The following is a 17,392-nucleotide window of genomic DNA, read 5'->3' as shown; positions in this document are numbered from 1 at the left end:
AGGGTCTTGCGGCCTGCGGCATGCAGGGGGTCAGACCAGATGATCATAATGGTCCCTTCTGACCTTAATGTCTATGAGTCTACTATAACTAGAGATAGGGAGGGGGAAAAACGGAAGAAATTGGGGAGAAATTCAGAATTGGAAAGAGGTGGAGAAATGGGCTGTACCAGAGAGGCGCGGCTTTAGACACACACAGTAGCTGAAATCTCTTTAAAGGAGATAAACTGATGTTAAATGAGTACGGGGGAAGGGGAGTAGTAGAGTCAGGGATCCAAATGGTAAGTGTCTCAATGAAATTCCCAACTCAACTGAAGTACTTTCTATTAGAATTGCTGATCATACTAAGTCCACATCATGCTTTTTGTAATGGAACACAATAATAATAATAAAAAAAAAGGCTACAGAGAAACTTCTGGATTCTGTGACTTTTATCTATTCCTGGCTGCATTTCTATGCAAATGAAAACAAAATGACACACATGATGAAAGCTCAACAAGCTTCCTTCATTGTGAATGGCAGAGACTTTTCAAACTAATACTTTTAAAAGGCTTGTAGAGTCAGCTGATAAAAACCAGGGACGAAAAAACTTGCCCAAGATACAGAATAGGCTATTAGAGTCCCATGCATGGTTGGACTTAACTGTTTGTTGGGTAGCTTAGTTTCCTTGCATTCCCCATTGGGAAGCTGCAGGCCTGTCCAATGGCATCTTTGCAGAGAAGAGAGTGTAGATAGGAATGCAAAGAGAATGGCTGAAAGGTGCTATATACGTTCAAATATGATTTCTGTTGATCTTTATGAATGTTTTGAAATATTTTGGAGAGGTTTTGAACTAGTTGAGGTTGATCAGTTGAGGTCACACAAACTTTTGTTTCTGAAGTTCAGAATTAATGTTGTAATATTGTCCTAATAGGATACTTAGGTCTGGCCTAATTGTGTTGGAATCTTTGTTTGAACACTCTTTAACTTCTAATTCTGTATGTTTTTAGGCTAGAAAGTGACATCAAAGTGCTGGAGAGGGTCTGGAGACATTTGCAGCCCTTTACTTGGGATACACGTTATGAACCCTTTCTGGAGCATGTCTACAAGTTCCTCACGCAAGGTGGATATTTGAATAAACAGTATATGCATTGTTCACTTCTTATCAAGCTGTACTGCATGATATCACAAAACAATTTACATTTATCAAAATATAAAGTCTGTAACTATCTAAAGTGACTTAAAATGAAGCCTCAGAATCCATCTTGGAAAAAGAAATCTTGACAAGATAGTGTTATTGAAGTGCTGTGGATTTCTTGACTCTCACCTAGACAGCCATGAGGTAAACATAAGGTAGCTCTGCTTAGTACAGTCTGTAAAAACTGAATCCTCTAACTTGCAGTATTATACTGCCATGTCTGCCTAAGTATAAGTCTCTTCATGGGAAACTGAAATCCATGACTACCTCATCAAGAGATGGATGTTAGTAACTTGAATCATGTTGAGTCTTATCCAGACTTATTCAGGTTCTTGCAGCTGCGATACTCTGGGCCAAGCTTTAACTAGATGTTTATTGGACATAAGGTACATACCTGGGACTTCTGTGTCTATTTGACCTAAATGATGAGCACAAATAGCAGGCTTCTAAAAGGTCAGATTTTTAAAACCTGTCTTCTGACAGCAACTCTTTGGGGGGAAAAGAGAAGGAGTGCTCTTCAACATGGTTCTCTCTCTCATTCTCTGGTCCTTCACCCTGCCACCCCCAGACTAGTGCTGGAAAATAGCAAAACTATGGATTGCCTTCTAGGTTTGGCAAGTCCTGATTGTCGTTGTTGTGAATCCAAAAGCTGAACGCCTCTCTAGCATTCAATTAGGGCCATGTCAATTAAATACCTTAAAGTTGGGTGCTTGGGTGGGCACATTTGAGTGCAGATCTGAGGGTTCTTCCTCTGTCTCTTAAAGAACTACCATCTGTAATAGATCTAATTTATATGCAGCTCTGAATGTGGGAAAAAAATTAATAAAAATGCTGGAAAAGGTTGCTGGTGGATGGAATACTTAGGATTCTGTATGGCATCTTGAAAATTTGAATAATCTAGAGTGAATGTACCCTCTTAAAAAAAAAAAAAAAATATTAGTGAAGCAGCTCAGATTTACATAAAATCCTCTTAGAAGTGGTTTGCCGAGGTTTGGAGGCGTTCCCCACCCCCTTCTGTATTGAGTTCTAGTTCTAAACAAGGTAGACAGAATATCCATATGTTATTCAAATAGATACATCTCTTTAGTTTACTAAGTCTGAGGACTGCCCGTATTGAACGACACAATTGGTTCCCGCAAATTGCGTTGTAAATTGAAATGTCATAATTCGGAATTGCAGTCCACTCACTGCGGGACCAAGCATCGTAGTCGAAACCAATTGTCATAAGTCAAATCGGTGTCAATTCAGAAATGTTAGTCGAATGTCATAAAGTCGAGGACCGCCTGTACTAGTCTGAAGTAATCCTTTCGATCAAAAGAAGTACCACACAGGCATTAACAACTTACATATACTCCTGAGGGAATTCTGTGCCAAAAAACTAAAAATTCTCTGCACAATATTTTAAAATTCTGCATATTTTATTTGTCAACAAATAAATGGTGAAGGTTTCAGCATGGCAGCGGGGAGCATAGGACACTAGCAGCACGGAGGTGGAAGATTACCCTGCAGCCCAGCCTAGCCTCTCAACTGCCTTCCTCCTCTACTTCTCTCTTCCCTCCTCCCCCCGCGGACTTGGCGGTGAGGCTGCACTCAACCCTGGCACAGCGCAAGGGCTGGTCCTGCCTCAGGAATACCCTCAGGCCATGCTTCTGTGAGCTAAGCACACCAAGATAGTAAGCGAGAGGGACAGAGTCTAGCGCACATGCCCAGCCTTGGCCCTGATCCAGGTGAGGGGCAGGCAGGCTAAGCCTGGCAGGATCCAAGTGTGGAGTGGCTTAGTGTGGGAGGGATCCAGGTGTCCGGTAAGAGGGTTCTGTGTGGGGTCCAGGTGCTGGGGGGTGGAGGAGGGGAATGAGACTCTATAAGGGGGGTTCAGGTGAAGAATGGTTGAGATTCAGTGGAGAGGAGTCTGCATGGTGGGGGTGTTGAGACGGTGTTGGGCTTGGTGTGGGAGGGGGTCTGGGTGCTGAGGGAGTGGGGCTGGGGGGTAGGCGGGGGGTATGGAGAGTCCAGATGCATTGGGGTTGGGTGGACCAAGGAGCATCTCCCTGTACAATGACCATCTCCTCCTTCCACCCACCCTCAGCTGGGGAGTGGTGGGGTCAGGAAGTGGGGTGGGTGGGTGGGGCTTCCTGCAGCTGGGGGAGACTTCTGGAGTTGGGTTGGACCTGGCCCTCTTCCCTTCAAGGAGCAGCAGGAAGTCCCGCCGTCCCTAGCCTAGCTGGGACTAAAACTGAGCCCCACACAGGATAGAAGCCACCGGCGGGGCATCCCCAGCCCCACAGTGATTTACCTCTGCCGGCTGCTCCAGGCACCCAAAACAACGCGCCTGTGGTGCTGGGAAGGGGAGGCCTGCCCTCTCTTGCGGCTTCCCTGTCAGAAGTCAGTTTTCTTCAGGGAAGCGAAGAAATCTGCAGGGGACATGAATTCTGTGCATGCTCAGTGGTGCAGAGTTCCCCCAGGAGTATATGGAACAATCTGTCCAACATGTCATCATCATTTATCAGGAGAAAAAATAACTAAAAGTTCAGTCTCTGAGGCCTGTTCAGTCTTCCACTTCCAAAATTCTCAGCAATGGTGGAAGTTATTGTGGTGGTGGTGGTGATGATGATGTGGATGTCGTTAGGTCAGTTCTCGGACATTTTACAGAAGACACCAAATAGTTACATGGTAACTTTCCATCACTAAAACTGTAGTCTAAATTCTAACCAGTAACCCAGCAGTCTGTGTCTTGGCCTACCTACTGAACCATAACTAAGTTCTCCCATATGTAGAGTGAACACTTTCTCAGGTCTTTTGACACTTAACTGCAGTGGTGATTATTTCCTGGGCAAAATAGAAAGCATGATGGTCTTTAACTGGTTAATATAGTGAAGTACTGACAAATGACACATGTAAAATCTGTCTTGTGTGGATGGCTGAAGGATTATAGGCAGCACAGGCCATCTAATGTGATGGTTAAAAACAATGAGGGTAGGCTAGTATAATCTACCCAGTTGTGCTGTGCCTGCCTCAGCACAAACAATTCCCACAGAAGTGGGAGGCATTCTTCTCTTGAACTCATTGCCCCAGAATGTTCCACTCTCTCACCTCTTTTTTACTATACTAATCATTCATATATTTAAATTGCAGAGAGACTTATTAGTGGAATTGAAGTGGTTCATCTCAGTACATTGAGTGTTAGAAATGAGGACTGACTTGGAAGCTGATGTTATATTACCTGTCAGTTTCTGATTTAATGCTGTGGAGGTGTAATTTGCTTTAATCTACAGTTTTACTGCCTACTAGGAACTAAAGCAGTGTCTGCTCAGATTTCAGCCAGTGCCAGTAATAAAGAAAATCTGTCAGGAAGCAACTTGTATGGAGTCTATGACTATGTAATAACTAGTAAGGTGAAATCTTTCAAACCTAATTCAACTTCCTTGGTATATAATTGAAGAGAAGCTTTAGCTTGCAGCCTAAACTATTCAGTGTTTTATAAAATATAAATTTGAAATGCTAATATATATTGTATTTGTATTTAACAGAGACCTGAAACTGAAGAAAAGACTCTGACTGGAGAGTTGAGAACCAGTCCTCCACGCACCTCTACAAAGAAACAGCTGCCTTCTATTCCAAAAAATGCTGTGCCGATGACCAAGCCTGCTTCTCCTGCCCCTTCATCCCAGTCTACGAATGGAACACATGCCTCCTATGGGCCTTTCTACTTGGAATACTCTCTCCTTGCAGAATTGTATGTTGCTTTAGTTTCAAAATATTTCACCTTTTTAGCTCACTGGTCTTGTACATCAGAAAACTTAAACACAATTGCAGAGAGTAGCTTTAGAAACAGTTCTTGTATGGAACTTTTAAAACCATACCCAGGATGCTCATTTAAATACTAAATCCTGCAAAATTAATATAGTCTTCTATCTTGGAGAAGAGTTACTCTTTTAGCTATAGTTTTGGATGGTGGTCTTGTACATAGCAAACTTAAAATACTTGGGCGCAAGGCATCTTCATAAGATTAATAATGTACACTAAATTGCTTTTAGGAAGAAAGTATACTTAAAAAAAAAAAAAAAGATGTCCAGCAGAAAGGTACCATGCTATCATCCTAATCTCACCACTGGCTAATATGGAGGATTTCAATATGGAGATATACCTATCTCATAGAACTGGAAGGGACCCTGAAAGGTCATAGAGTCCAGCCCCCTGCCTTCACTAGCAGGCCCAAGTACTGATTTTGCCCCAGATCCCTAAGTGGCCTCCTCAAGGATTGAGCTCACAACCCTGGGTTTAGCAGGCCAATGTTCAAACTACTGAGCTATCCCTCCCCCCGTATCAGGGATAGAGTAACCATACATCCTGTTTTGGTGGGACAGTCTCTCTTTTAAGCCCTGTTCTGGCAAAAGTGGGCATTTGTCCCATTTGTTCTTGCCAACTTGTTCAGATGGCAAGAGCAAACAGGACAAATGCCCTCTTTTGTCAAAGGGTGCGGAGGAACATCTGGTGGGGGAGTGATAATGCCACCCTGCGCAAGGGGGGAGGCAGGGCTTGGGCAAGCAGTGATGCCAGCTCCAGCCTTGTGATGGGGGCAGGCAGGGCTCGAGCAAGCAGTGATGCCAGCCCCACATAGGGAGCGGGGCTCAGGCCAGCCTGAGGTTGGGGGGTGCTTGTACAAGTAGCTGAGGAGGGGCCTCAGACTAGCCCCATGTGATGTCCTGTTTTTCCTTTTGGGAAATATGGTTATCCTAATTGGGGATTCCCAGACTTTCTCATACTGTGGACTATTCCTCAGTCACGTGTGATCAAATGTGCAGCAATTAAAGTGGATACTTGCATGGAAAGTCAATATTAGGAAAATCATCTTCTAATGAATTTTACCATGAAATTTATAAGAGGAGGAGCCAATGAAATGTAACTAGTCAGCTTTCCATGGACCACCAGGAAGTGCTCTGGACCACTGCTCCATGGATCAGTCTGGGATCATGAATGTAGGAGGGAGCAAAAAATGCAAATTTGTGTCGTGTCAAATTTTTCTTCTTGGTTACATAACTTGTCTAGTGACTTCATCTGTTGCATTCTCAGCTATGAAATGGATTTCTGAATGCAATTCCCCTGAGCCCTGATGCAATGCTAATTTTGAAATACACTTTTTCCATTTAAAAACCTTAAATTGAAGATGAGAACTCTTTAAAAATATTTTAGTTCTATTTACATATTTTTTCATGCTGTGGGGCTCTAGTTAATCTTCTGACAACCCGAGTTTCTAACACATGTTAATCAATTTAAGATGCCAGTGTCATGGAGTGCAGCGGAGAATAATGGTCTCCTGTTGCTAAGCGATTGCTGATGGTGTATGGAAATCAAAGTCTTAGCGGAAAGTACTGATATAACAAAGGTGGTTTTTTTTCCTTTTTTTTAAAAAGGAGTACTATAACAAATGATGTCATCTAACTTTGATACTGGTACAGTCAGAGACGGTTGTTCACTAGTTCATCGTTGGCCTGCTGTGTTCAGCTTAAAACAGACTTGTGCATGTGCCAACTAATCAGAGAAGCCTATTTATAAATTGCTTTAGCTGAATACTGTGTTAAGCATTCACTTTCAGTGAATGGCTCAGTAAAATTCTATTTAGTATTTCCAACACCATGTTGGAAACATACCAATTTTTTGTTTCCACTCGGGGAACAGCAAAAATGTTGCCTTGTGCTCTTATTCGCTCTCAGCATTGCAATGCTATTTCCATGATATAATGGTGTCTACTAAAGGGCAAAAACAATAGAGAGGAAGGTGAGAGGAGAAATCACTTGTAATCCATTGGACATGAACGGCTTAAATCCATGACAAAAAGTAGAGGACTCAGCTCAAACTTGTGTGACCAGTCTCAAATGACTGGGGAGTGGGAAGGGGGAAAATAGGGGTCAAAACTCAGGTCATACTTTGCATTGTTTTCTTGCCTTGGATTTGGTGATTCAACCCTCTCTGCTCCTGGTACTCTTGAGGCCTTAATTGTCTAAAATACTTCCTTGCGCTAGACTGCCCTTCTTGGTTGGCATCTTCACTTGCCCTATTCTGTTGCCACGCCACTTCCCCCTTGACCTACAGTAGTTACCATGATTATGACTAAAAGCATTGTTTAAATTTCAAGTTAAAGCTTTTGTTAATATTAAAAAATAGAACTACAAGCAGTTTTATTCACTACACTGGCCCCAAATCCCTCTGTCAAATGATGGTTATGTAGGTACATTTTCTTTTTTATAAAACGGCTCTTCCATTGCTGTGTAATAGCCACACAAATAAGGGAAACTGACTGTATAGGAGGAGAGTGAAAATGACTTGACCCAGTGCTGACTTGTTAAATATATTACTGAAATATGAACTTTCCCTCCTAATCTTCCGTTTCCAGTAATCTTGAACAAGAGGCGTAATAATTCCCTGCCAGTATCTCTTTAAATGGGGGGGGGGAGTGGGGTGGCAGAGGGAGGGAAAGTGGATTCTTTAGTTCCTTACCCCTCCCGCCTGTGAGCACATCCACCCTTGGGATTGGAAGGGAAATATTTCTAAGAGTCCCTTGTTGAGATATTGGCAGCACAGCAATGGCCTTTCTTGTGTACTGAGAAATCTTCTGCAGAGTGCATATGCTAATCCAGTCCTCATATGGCTCTTTCTCCTAAATGACTGATTATTATTACAGCACTTTGGTCGTAAAGCAGAAGCTGCCAGGAGTTTATGTGCAGCCATCTTACAGATCAGCATTAAGTAAGTTCAGGGGTAGTTCTTTTATTTTACCATATTTAAGGCATTTTGCACCAATTCATACAACTCTTCTTCCTTACAGTGTGGTTTGGAGTAATATTCATAAGACATGGCCTCTACCAGGATGGTGTGTTCAAATTTACAGTCTACATCCCTGACAATTACCCAGATGGCGACTGCCCCGTAAGTGCTGGAGTAATCTAACAACAATCGTGAAAATTTAGTTTCCTTTTATGGTGTTGGAGAATGGCATTTGTTCAGTTCCTGGGACTGGCTTTGTTCACTGGTTGGTGAAGATTAGGAACACACTTCTGACTGGCTTGTACACCCTACTTACTCTTGGTGGAGGATCATCTTGTTACTCTGTAGCAACTTCTCTGTGTCTGCATAGGGTGTGGGATTGACTTTCAGGCTCTACCAGTCCTTCTAAATTAGAGGTTTCAGACCTGCATTGTGGTAACTGTAATTATGACTCCTGGATCATAGTAGCCCTTGAAGGAATGGCTAACTACTTGAAGTATTTTCTTGACTATTAAGCTTGGATGAAGGTGGGGCTGGAGTTGTCATCTGCTTCTTTGTTTCAGTAACTTCATGTTTCCTTTTGGTATGTAAAATGAAACAATATTCCTGTGCCTTTGTACAACTTTTGTTCCTTCCTAGGATCAAACTTTTTAGGACTAGCAGCAGAATATTCTTGCTTATGAAATTGGTCTCCTCTGTCAATACGATTTCTTTCAGAGCACAATGAAGATGTGCTTAGCCAGGCCTTTGTAATCTTTTTATGATGTTGGCAGAACATTACAGCCACAAACTCCGGAAGGAAACAGTTTAATTGACAGCTTTAAAGAAGTAAACCCTTTTTAAAGGGACAGCATCAGTGGGGAAACTGTCAGTTGAAAATGGTTAATTCTGCACCTGTTCCTAGGTCCATCTGCCAGTTTTGGGGTTTGAAATCCATTTTCCTATTAAAACTAACTGCCCTCTTGCTGTAGGAACTTAATCAATAGGGAAAACAGTGAACTGGCCAGACACAATGCTGTCAAATGTTCAAAGTAAAACAGATTCTCCCCCCCGCCCCTTCTCAATTCAAGCAATTTGAGGGGTTGCTTCTAACAAAAGTAGCAGAGGTCTCCTTAAGGATTTGGGCACCCATTAACAGGGTCATAAAAACGCATCTAAGTGAAAGTTGATCATAAATCAGATGATAAACCATAGGCTTGAGTAATTTCACTAAAGCAATTTTTAACTTTTATCTCTAACACAGCGATTGGTGTTTGATCTACCAGTCTTCCACCCACTAGTAGATCCCCTCTCAGGTGAATTAGATGTGAAAAGAGCATTTGCAAAATGGAGGTGAGTACTAATGTACTGGTGTCTAATACAGAAATGCTGTACCTCTGTCCCTCACTAACTAACTACTCTCTTCCTAGGCGAAACCATAATCACATATGGCAAGTACTAATGTATGCTCGCAGAGTCTTCTACAAGATTGATACGACCAGTCCTTTGAATCCGGAAGCTGCAGTGCTGTAGGTGTCATCCTAAACTGTTTTGGCTATGTATTTAGAACTTCATATTCTATTTTCATTAAGCTTTTTGTTTTATTTCTTTACTTACAGACAAAATACCTGTGCCAGAGACTAGATAAAACAGCTAAATTTAGCTGTTTATCATTTATTTTTTAGCACCTGTTTATGGTATATAGAATCAGCTAGCTGAACAAACTTAAAATACCCCAATTCCCTTAGCTCCCCCATCATCTTGAAAAACCAAGACTAGTTTACAACTTGCTAATTTCATATGGTGAAGTTTTAAGAAATGTCTCTCTTATAGATATGAAAAAGACATTCAGCTGTTCAAAAGTAAGGTGGTAGACAGTATCAAACTATGCAGCAGTCACTTATTTGATCAGCCTAAAATAGAAGATCCCTATGCAATTAGGTAAGTAGCCTATGTATTATACTTAATTCCTATGTTCTACTATTCTAAATTCAAGCACGCTCAGTCTAGCTTTTGATGCCAAGTCCTAGTATGGCCATCACTTCTGGTCTAACAACCCTTTACAAAAATCCCTTTATACCCACATCTGAATCAGGGTAGTTGACAGTTAATATTGAGTAAAAGGTTAATGCAGACTGACACAACATTGCTAGAGAGACAAGGTAGGTGAGGTAATTTTTTTTTTTTTTTTTTATTGGACCAATTTCTATTGGTGAGAGAGACAAGCTTTCAAACTTGCACAGAGCTCTTCTTAAGATCTGAGAAAAGTATTCAGCATGTCACAGCTAAATATGAGGTGGAACAGATTGTTTAGCATAAGTAGTTAAAGCATTTCAAGGGACCATTCAAGATGAAGTGGCCGGTTAACACCTCTCCAGTCATAGGGGGCAGAAGGATAAAACAAAGTTGTGGGGCCAGTTTCCTCCAGGACTTCCTCCACAAACTCCAACATTAACAACCTCCCTCAGAATGCCATTCTTGCCACCATGGATATCCCCTCCCTGTACACCAACATCCCTCACAATGATTTCATTGCTGTGTCCCTCAAGTATTTACAAGACAATGGGTAACCCTCAGATATCCATCCCAAACACACCGTCCAACTAATCCATTTCATCCTTACCCATATCAGTTTTTACATTCACTAATAAACACTTGTTCCAAGCCATGGGATCAGCCAGAATGGCTACTCAGTAAGCCAGCCTCTTTATGGGCCACCTGGAAGAAGAATTTCTGGACAAATGCACCATAAAACCAATGTATCTCCAGTATATCATTGATATTTTCGTCGTCTGGACAGACTGTAACTCACTGATAGATTTCCACCACATATCTTTAAACTCTCTAGAGTACTCCCACGCTAGCATCAACTTCCTGGACACCATGATCAGCTTCAGCAACGGAACCCTACAGGCAACTATGTACAAGAAACCCCCTGATCACCACACCTGTCTTCACAGATCCAGTAACAACCCCAGACACACGAAGAATTCTGTTATCTACAGCCTGGCACTCAGATACCACAGAATAAGCTCTGAGGAGAAAGTCTGGGATATACACCATAACACAAATCCTGAGAGTTGCTGTTTTGATACAGTAATAAAACCCCCTCTGACCACAACTCTGGCTGTCACTCACCACAACAGGCAGGAATCCACTGGGGGTATCTTCAAACAATTACAATCCACAGTTGATGGGAACCACATCCTGAAGGAAAGCTTTCCCGCACCCCCTTTCTGGTGATCAAACAACTTCCAGCCTCTTCAAGCTCATCATCAGAAATAAGTTCCCCACAGACCCAGACATACCAATTCAGTGACTCGAGACCCTGCCAGATTAAGTGACGCAAAACTTGTAGACCCATTTCCACTGCTGCTGTGATCAACACACCGCCTCCCCCACAACACACCTGTCAAAATCCATGCATCCTACACATGCCTATCACAACATGTGGTGTACCTCATCCACTGTGCTAAATGCCCCAGTAACCGCTGTGCCTGGTTTCACCCACAATCACTACACTCTCGAATGAACTCGCACAGGAAAATGGTAAGACAAATACACAGCATATCACCTGTGGATTAACACTTTTCACAAAGCAGTGACTCTCAATCTGACCTCAGTCCTCATTCTCAAAGGAAATCTGCCCAACATCTGCAAAAGACAAGCCTGGGACGTTAAATTCCTAACATTACTCGATACTAAACATCATGGACTGAATGATACACTGGATTTATAGCTTTCTACAATCTAGAACTCACTTAAACCCCCCAGCTTTCTCTCCTCCCCCTCCCGCTCCCCTTTCTCCTATGTCTGGAGAGTTGTTAGCAGGCCACTTCACCTTGACTGGTCCCTTGAAATGTTAACTACTTATGCTAAACCATCTGTTCCACCTTTTTATTTAGCTGTGACACTCGGAGTATGTATCCCAGACCTGAAGAAAAGCTCTGTGCAAGCTTGAAGCTATTGGTCCAACTTTCGTTGGAGAGACAGAAAAAGATACTACTTTCTCTCCATATTGGTCCCAGGATATTGATTACAACAACACTGCTAAACTAATATGTAAATTTCCTTACCAATTATCCATTAAATATTGGCTTGCTTAGTGAATAACATAAAATAATCTGGTCAGTTTAAGGGCACCCATGGAACAAATCTGGTGTTCAGATATTTACAAGTTGAACTTGTATGCTCTGTTTGAACTGTTGCAGTGGCAATATAGCTCTGTGAAACTTCGCTCTGGTACTAGGAGTTAGTGTATTTAGCATTTGGTGGTGAATTCCTAATTTTTGGTGCTGGCATCAGCTGAAATTAGTATTTGCGTGCTTAACACTGAGCAGATACATGTTGGATGAGATCTGTGATGAGCCACTTTGTGGATTAGGTGTTTTTCTCTTGATGTTGTTGGGAGAAACAAGGTTTTGTAGCTCACTGAAAGCTCAGAGTAACATTAGAAATCGTCCCACGCTCATTGCTGTAACTTTTTCTGAAGTGGGTAGTTGGGTGAGGAACATTAAAGCAAAATGAAGTTCATAACACTTCTGCTTTCTTCTGTAGCTTTTCTCCATGGAATCCAGCTATACATGATGAAGCTAGAGAGAAGATGTTGACTCAGAAAGTATGTAGACAAAGTCCAACTTATTTATACTACAGTAACACTCAATGTATTGGGCACTGTAGAGCAGGGATGGTCTTCATTCATTTATTTTGTAAAGTGCGTGTAGTCTATATAAAATCCTAAATATACCTATAAGATTTTTATAAGTGGGTGTCAAAAGTTGGGCAGTTAAGTAAATGTCTTGAGTTTCAAAAGCACAGCGCACCCAGCAGCTCACTTACAAAATAATCTTGGCTTCACGGTTCTTTGCTGCCTGGGAGCACTGTTAAAGGTTCATGTGCTTTATTTCTATTCTATTCAAGTGCTGGAAGTGACTGTTAATGACTAACACTAGCTACTGTCTGGTAGCCTATCCCAGGTTGGATATGTTCAGTATTGTGCTCCTGTTGCTTGAACAGGTGACTACTTAGCATCAACACAGTCACTTTCTCCATTTGAGGAGATTTGTTACCTAATGACAAATGAGTCAAAACTCCAGAACTTTCTAATTTCATTACACGTAGGAACTCTGCTGGGAGGAGGAAAATGATTTACTAAAACTACTTGGATTCTGCGGCTATTCCCCTGGGGAAATGTCAGCTCAACAGCAGAGCCAAGAAGTTATTTCTAGTGTTCTAGAAATGTTCCTTAAACAATTTGGTCAATACCATGGTTGCTTCATGTTTTACAAAATATAAAGCACAAGCCATGGTGTTTCCTGGTCACTGGGGATGCTGCTGTCACTCCCTATACCATGCACTTGCAAAGGTATGTTACTGTTGTGATATCTATGGACTCTGGGAGGTTTGGACTCATACCATAACATAGTTTAATTACACCCATCCAACTGGACTACTGGGTAAACTCTGGACTTTGGAGATCAGGGGTAGCTATGCTGATAGCTTTTGGGCATGAGAGCACCTTGCTGTGAGACAGGAAATGGAGGAAGCTTTCTCAAATCTTTGGTTTTATTTACTGTGAGGACAAGTCCCTGTTTCAAGGTGGGGATCTCCAATGGGGCTCTTCCATGCTCCCCTCCCCTCCCGGCCCCCTCAATCAGAAGTGTCTACTGAAACTGAACCACATCCATGCATGGGAACCAACTGTGAAAACCTGACACAGCACTCTGAAGTGCAGCATTACAGAGCTTTATCTACTTGCAGAGCATGGGATTCCTATGTTGGTGGTATCCTTGCCTGCCTGATGCATTGCAGATTTGCAGGATGACTGACATGGGGAAACCCTCCACCAGCTGCTGACTGCTGTTCTGAGAAGCCTCTGATGGCAGGCCCTGCTGCTTCCTCTGCAGGCTCAGATTTGCATCTCCATGCATAGTCTCAGCTCTTGTGCTCATGTTCTCTGGCCTGAACATAGGTTCTCTATTAGGCCTCAATGATATGCTGGCTCTACATGCTACGTGGCAGTATTCTTAGTAACATACAACAGATGCTGGAGTGAGACTGCTCTTCTGGGGGTTCTGAGGCTGCAGGAGGATAACTGAGAAATGCATTGTAGTTCTTTGGTTTGACCTTCCTCCCCACCTTGTTCATCTACTCTAAGGGTCCTGGGAAAGAGATTAGGCAGTTGTATTCTATGGAACAACTGAGATTTGCAGGAGCGAAGACTGCCTAGGGAGGCTTGGGGTTGTGTTGGTGGTAGAGGTGAGACTTAACACCACCACCACTGAGGTACATCAGGGCCACATCTGAATGAACTTCACAACAAGCCTCCCTAGTAAATGGCTTGCATCTAGAAGTCGGTCTGCAGAAAAAAGAGTGTGAGTCTTCATTCTTTTTAAATGGAAGCCTAGGTCTCGAGCAGTCATTTGATGCCTCCTACTAATCTTGTCAGAGTAGGCTTTCCATAGAAACATTGCTAACAGCTAACATTTAGTTGATTAAATGCCAATAGCAAAAAAAAAGCGCTGAGATCTCTGAATCTTTAGTGTCATTCTGCCACCTCTTAGCCAATTAACTTGAAATATTGTACATACATTTTACTTAAATCCTACTACTGATGAGATTGAGACTTTGTGGATTTTAGATGTGAGCCAAAATAGCTTACTTCAGAACAGGAGGCATTTGTCTGTGCCCAAAAAACTTGGGGGAACAGGATCAGGCACGTTGAATTTTAAGGAGGACTTCACCCAGGATCTCTTGCCCTCAAACTGAAATCCACATTGCAGCCAGCAACCCAGCAGCAGATTTCAGAGGAGGGTGAGTGGGGGTGTGTGTGTGTATTCCCAGCACCTCCCCCCCCCTTCTTGCTGTTTTGAACTGGCAGCTACCATTACCAGAGGCACTTGTTGTCACTGCCTGACAGACATTTCAGGGCTGCCTTCCTCCTGGAGACTCTGTGGGATTCTGCCAGCATGCTGACACTTCAAGATTAATTTTGTGGTGAACTAAGAAACCACTGGCTTACCGCCAAGGATCTGCTTTACTGTTGGGGCACTGCTTATACCCACATGGATCAGTTAGCATTGCCAGGCAGAAAGCTTATCAGCATGTGAAACTTCCACTGCTCTCCCATCCAGTGAAGTATGTCATCCTGCAGAACTGGCGCATTGTTTAAATGTGACATAGTGGGCGTACACATAGGCCTCTTGATACTAAAAGCCTAAGAGGAGTCTACTGCACAATCCTCAGCAACATGGTGGATAGAGATACACATCCTTTCTATACAGAAATCTGCAACCTGATCTCTCTTTGATTCTTTGCTAGATACTAAAGTGAATATGTAATCTTCAGAAGGTGCCTTAGCCCCTTGCCTGTTGCCAGCTGCAGTTTCCTAATCTACCATCTCCCTCAATTCCAGTCCTTTCTTCTGCTTGCTTATTCTCACTTCTACATCTAACTTAGCAGTTAGGTAAGGTTTTGGAGTGGTGCATCTTGTGTTCTTCTGTTACATTGCCTTCTAATACTCATTCACTAGTTTAGAGGACCCCTTACTACAAGATTGATTTTCTTTAGGACTCTGGAATCCTCTCTGGGTTTGGGAGGGTGCCCTCTGTCTCTAGCACACTAGGATGCTGTGGTGTCCAGAAACCTTCAAGAAAGCTGCTACCATCTTCAAACCATGGATCCTACACAGTAGTACCACTATACTAGTGGATGAGTAACTATAATAGGACCAACTTGAAGTAAAAAAACAGAACAAACAGTCTTACTGTTAGTGTACCTTTGCTTAGCTGTAAATGGGATCGACTCTATTTTTTTACTAGAACTTTGGTAGGTAAAGTGGCAAATGCTTGCTATGATAGGGTGTTCGGAATGGGCCTCAACAGAACAGAATAAAAATTAAAAAAAAAAACAAAACAAAAAAACACCCAGCTTCCTGCTTTAGGTGCAGAGTAGAGTAGCAAAAATGTACTGCAGCATTGAGATTCCTAATGTCATACTTTGCATGTCTATGGCATTAGCAATGTGTAGTGGCTTTCAGATTGCCAGGCTAGCAACATAGCCTTAAAAATAGTAGCTAGCTTCCAGTGCATGCATTTATAATAGTGTCCCTGTCTGAGAGGCAAGGACAGGTATGAAGATCTGCCAAATGTAAAAATACCCAACAAAAAAACTATATACTACTTTGGTGTGTTTTTAAAAAAAAAAAAAAAAAAAAAAAAAAAGTTGTGGGTTCTGACTCTAACTTTGTTCTGCCTAGAAGAAGCCAGAAGATCAGCACTGCAAAAGCATGCAGGTGTCTGGGCTGTCCTGGGTAAAGCCTGGTTCAGTGCAGCCTTTCAGTAAAGAAGAGAAGACCATGCCTACCTAATTCTTCTGGACCATGATGCACAAAACACTTTCTGTAGGTGGAGGGAATGTAACGGAGAGAGAAACGGCAAACTAGCAGTTTCCTTCTTGACAATGGATTAGTAAAAACTGAACGATAGCAGTGACTCAAGTAAACCTGCTCAATGGATTTTTGTGGACTCTTCTCAGTGTTTTACATATGCATTAAGTTTTAACAGCGGCCTGGAGGATGGAAGTATCTCTAAACATTGCAGTAATTCTATTAATGAAGACTGCCTAGGATGGTAACTCCCAGGGCTCCAAAATGCCTGGAGGGTTTGTCTAAGCTTTTATTTTCCTTTCAGGAATAGCAATTTTGAATCTTAAGAAACTGGCAGAAGTATTAGCAGGAAAAACTGATGCCAGAGGTAAGCTGTGTTCCTATAAACTAATATAGCAGAGTTAAACACTATATATTTAATGATTTTTAAATACATTGGTTTCTATTGTAAATACATTAGGATTTTAAATTGTAAATAGCGGGTTCAGTGACTCCAACTAGCACTTTCAAGAAAGGCAGAGCTGAGATTGGCACTCGGCATATGATCTATTACTGACTTGCAAATGGATGTTGTCACTAAAGCACACATTAGTCTGACAAGATGAGAGCAGAGTGTTAGGTTTGCTAGGCTTTTATTACATAAACACTAAAAATCAAAGCTTTTATTGGTGGTTTTGATCTAATAAAATCTTAGAGGATGTTAGACTTCCTTTGTGTTAAGACTGCAGGGATTACTAGGCTAGTTTGGCTAATGTGTGTTAATAGTGACATCTTAAAAAATAAAAAAAATCATGTTAACCTTGCTGCATTGTTCCTTTGTTAACTACACAGTAGTCTTGAAACAAATATCGAAGTAGTTCTTTGTATGAAGACATCAGATTGTATGTTATAGATATCTTCTTTGTACATAAATTAGTCTTACCTACGTGCTTTGTCCAGGGTACTAAAAGGAATCCTTAGTCTTGTGTGTGCACAAAAGTTTCAAATTGGAGATTTTTACCTTTTGACACTAATCCTTTAATGTGAGGTAGTCTGACAAGGTCTGTTTTCTGTTTAACCTTTTCTCATACACTGACATACCTGCTTCAGTT

At 41.9% G+C, this 17,392-nt stretch overlaps 1 protein-coding gene across 1 annotated transcript; it reads left to right on the top strand.

Moving 5' to 3' along the window:
- Positions 1-986: 986 nt before the first annotated feature.
- On the top strand, positions 987-17,099 carry AKTIP (AKT interacting protein; the record flags this gene model as incomplete). The annotated part of the gene is given in 9 exon segments (XM_034788637.1): positions 987-1,099; positions 4,702-4,907; positions 7,854-7,918; positions 7,998-8,098; positions 9,180-9,268; positions 9,346-9,444; positions 9,749-9,856; positions 12,473-12,533; positions 16,173-17,099. Coding segments are annotated over 9 exon segments (882 nt in total). The 3' UTR covers positions 16,284-17,099.
- Positions 17,100-17,392: the final 293 nt, after the last annotated feature.

Source organism: Trachemys scripta, chromosome 13 (assembly GCF_013100865.1).
Source record: "Trachemys scripta elegans isolate TJP31775 chromosome 13, CAS_Tse_1.0, whole genome shotgun sequence".
Taxonomy (NCBI): Eukaryota; Metazoa; Chordata; order Testudines; family Emydidae; genus Trachemys; species Trachemys scripta.
The sequence above is the reverse complement of the archived record's forward strand: the minus strand, read 5'-3'. Positions and strand labels throughout refer to the sequence as shown.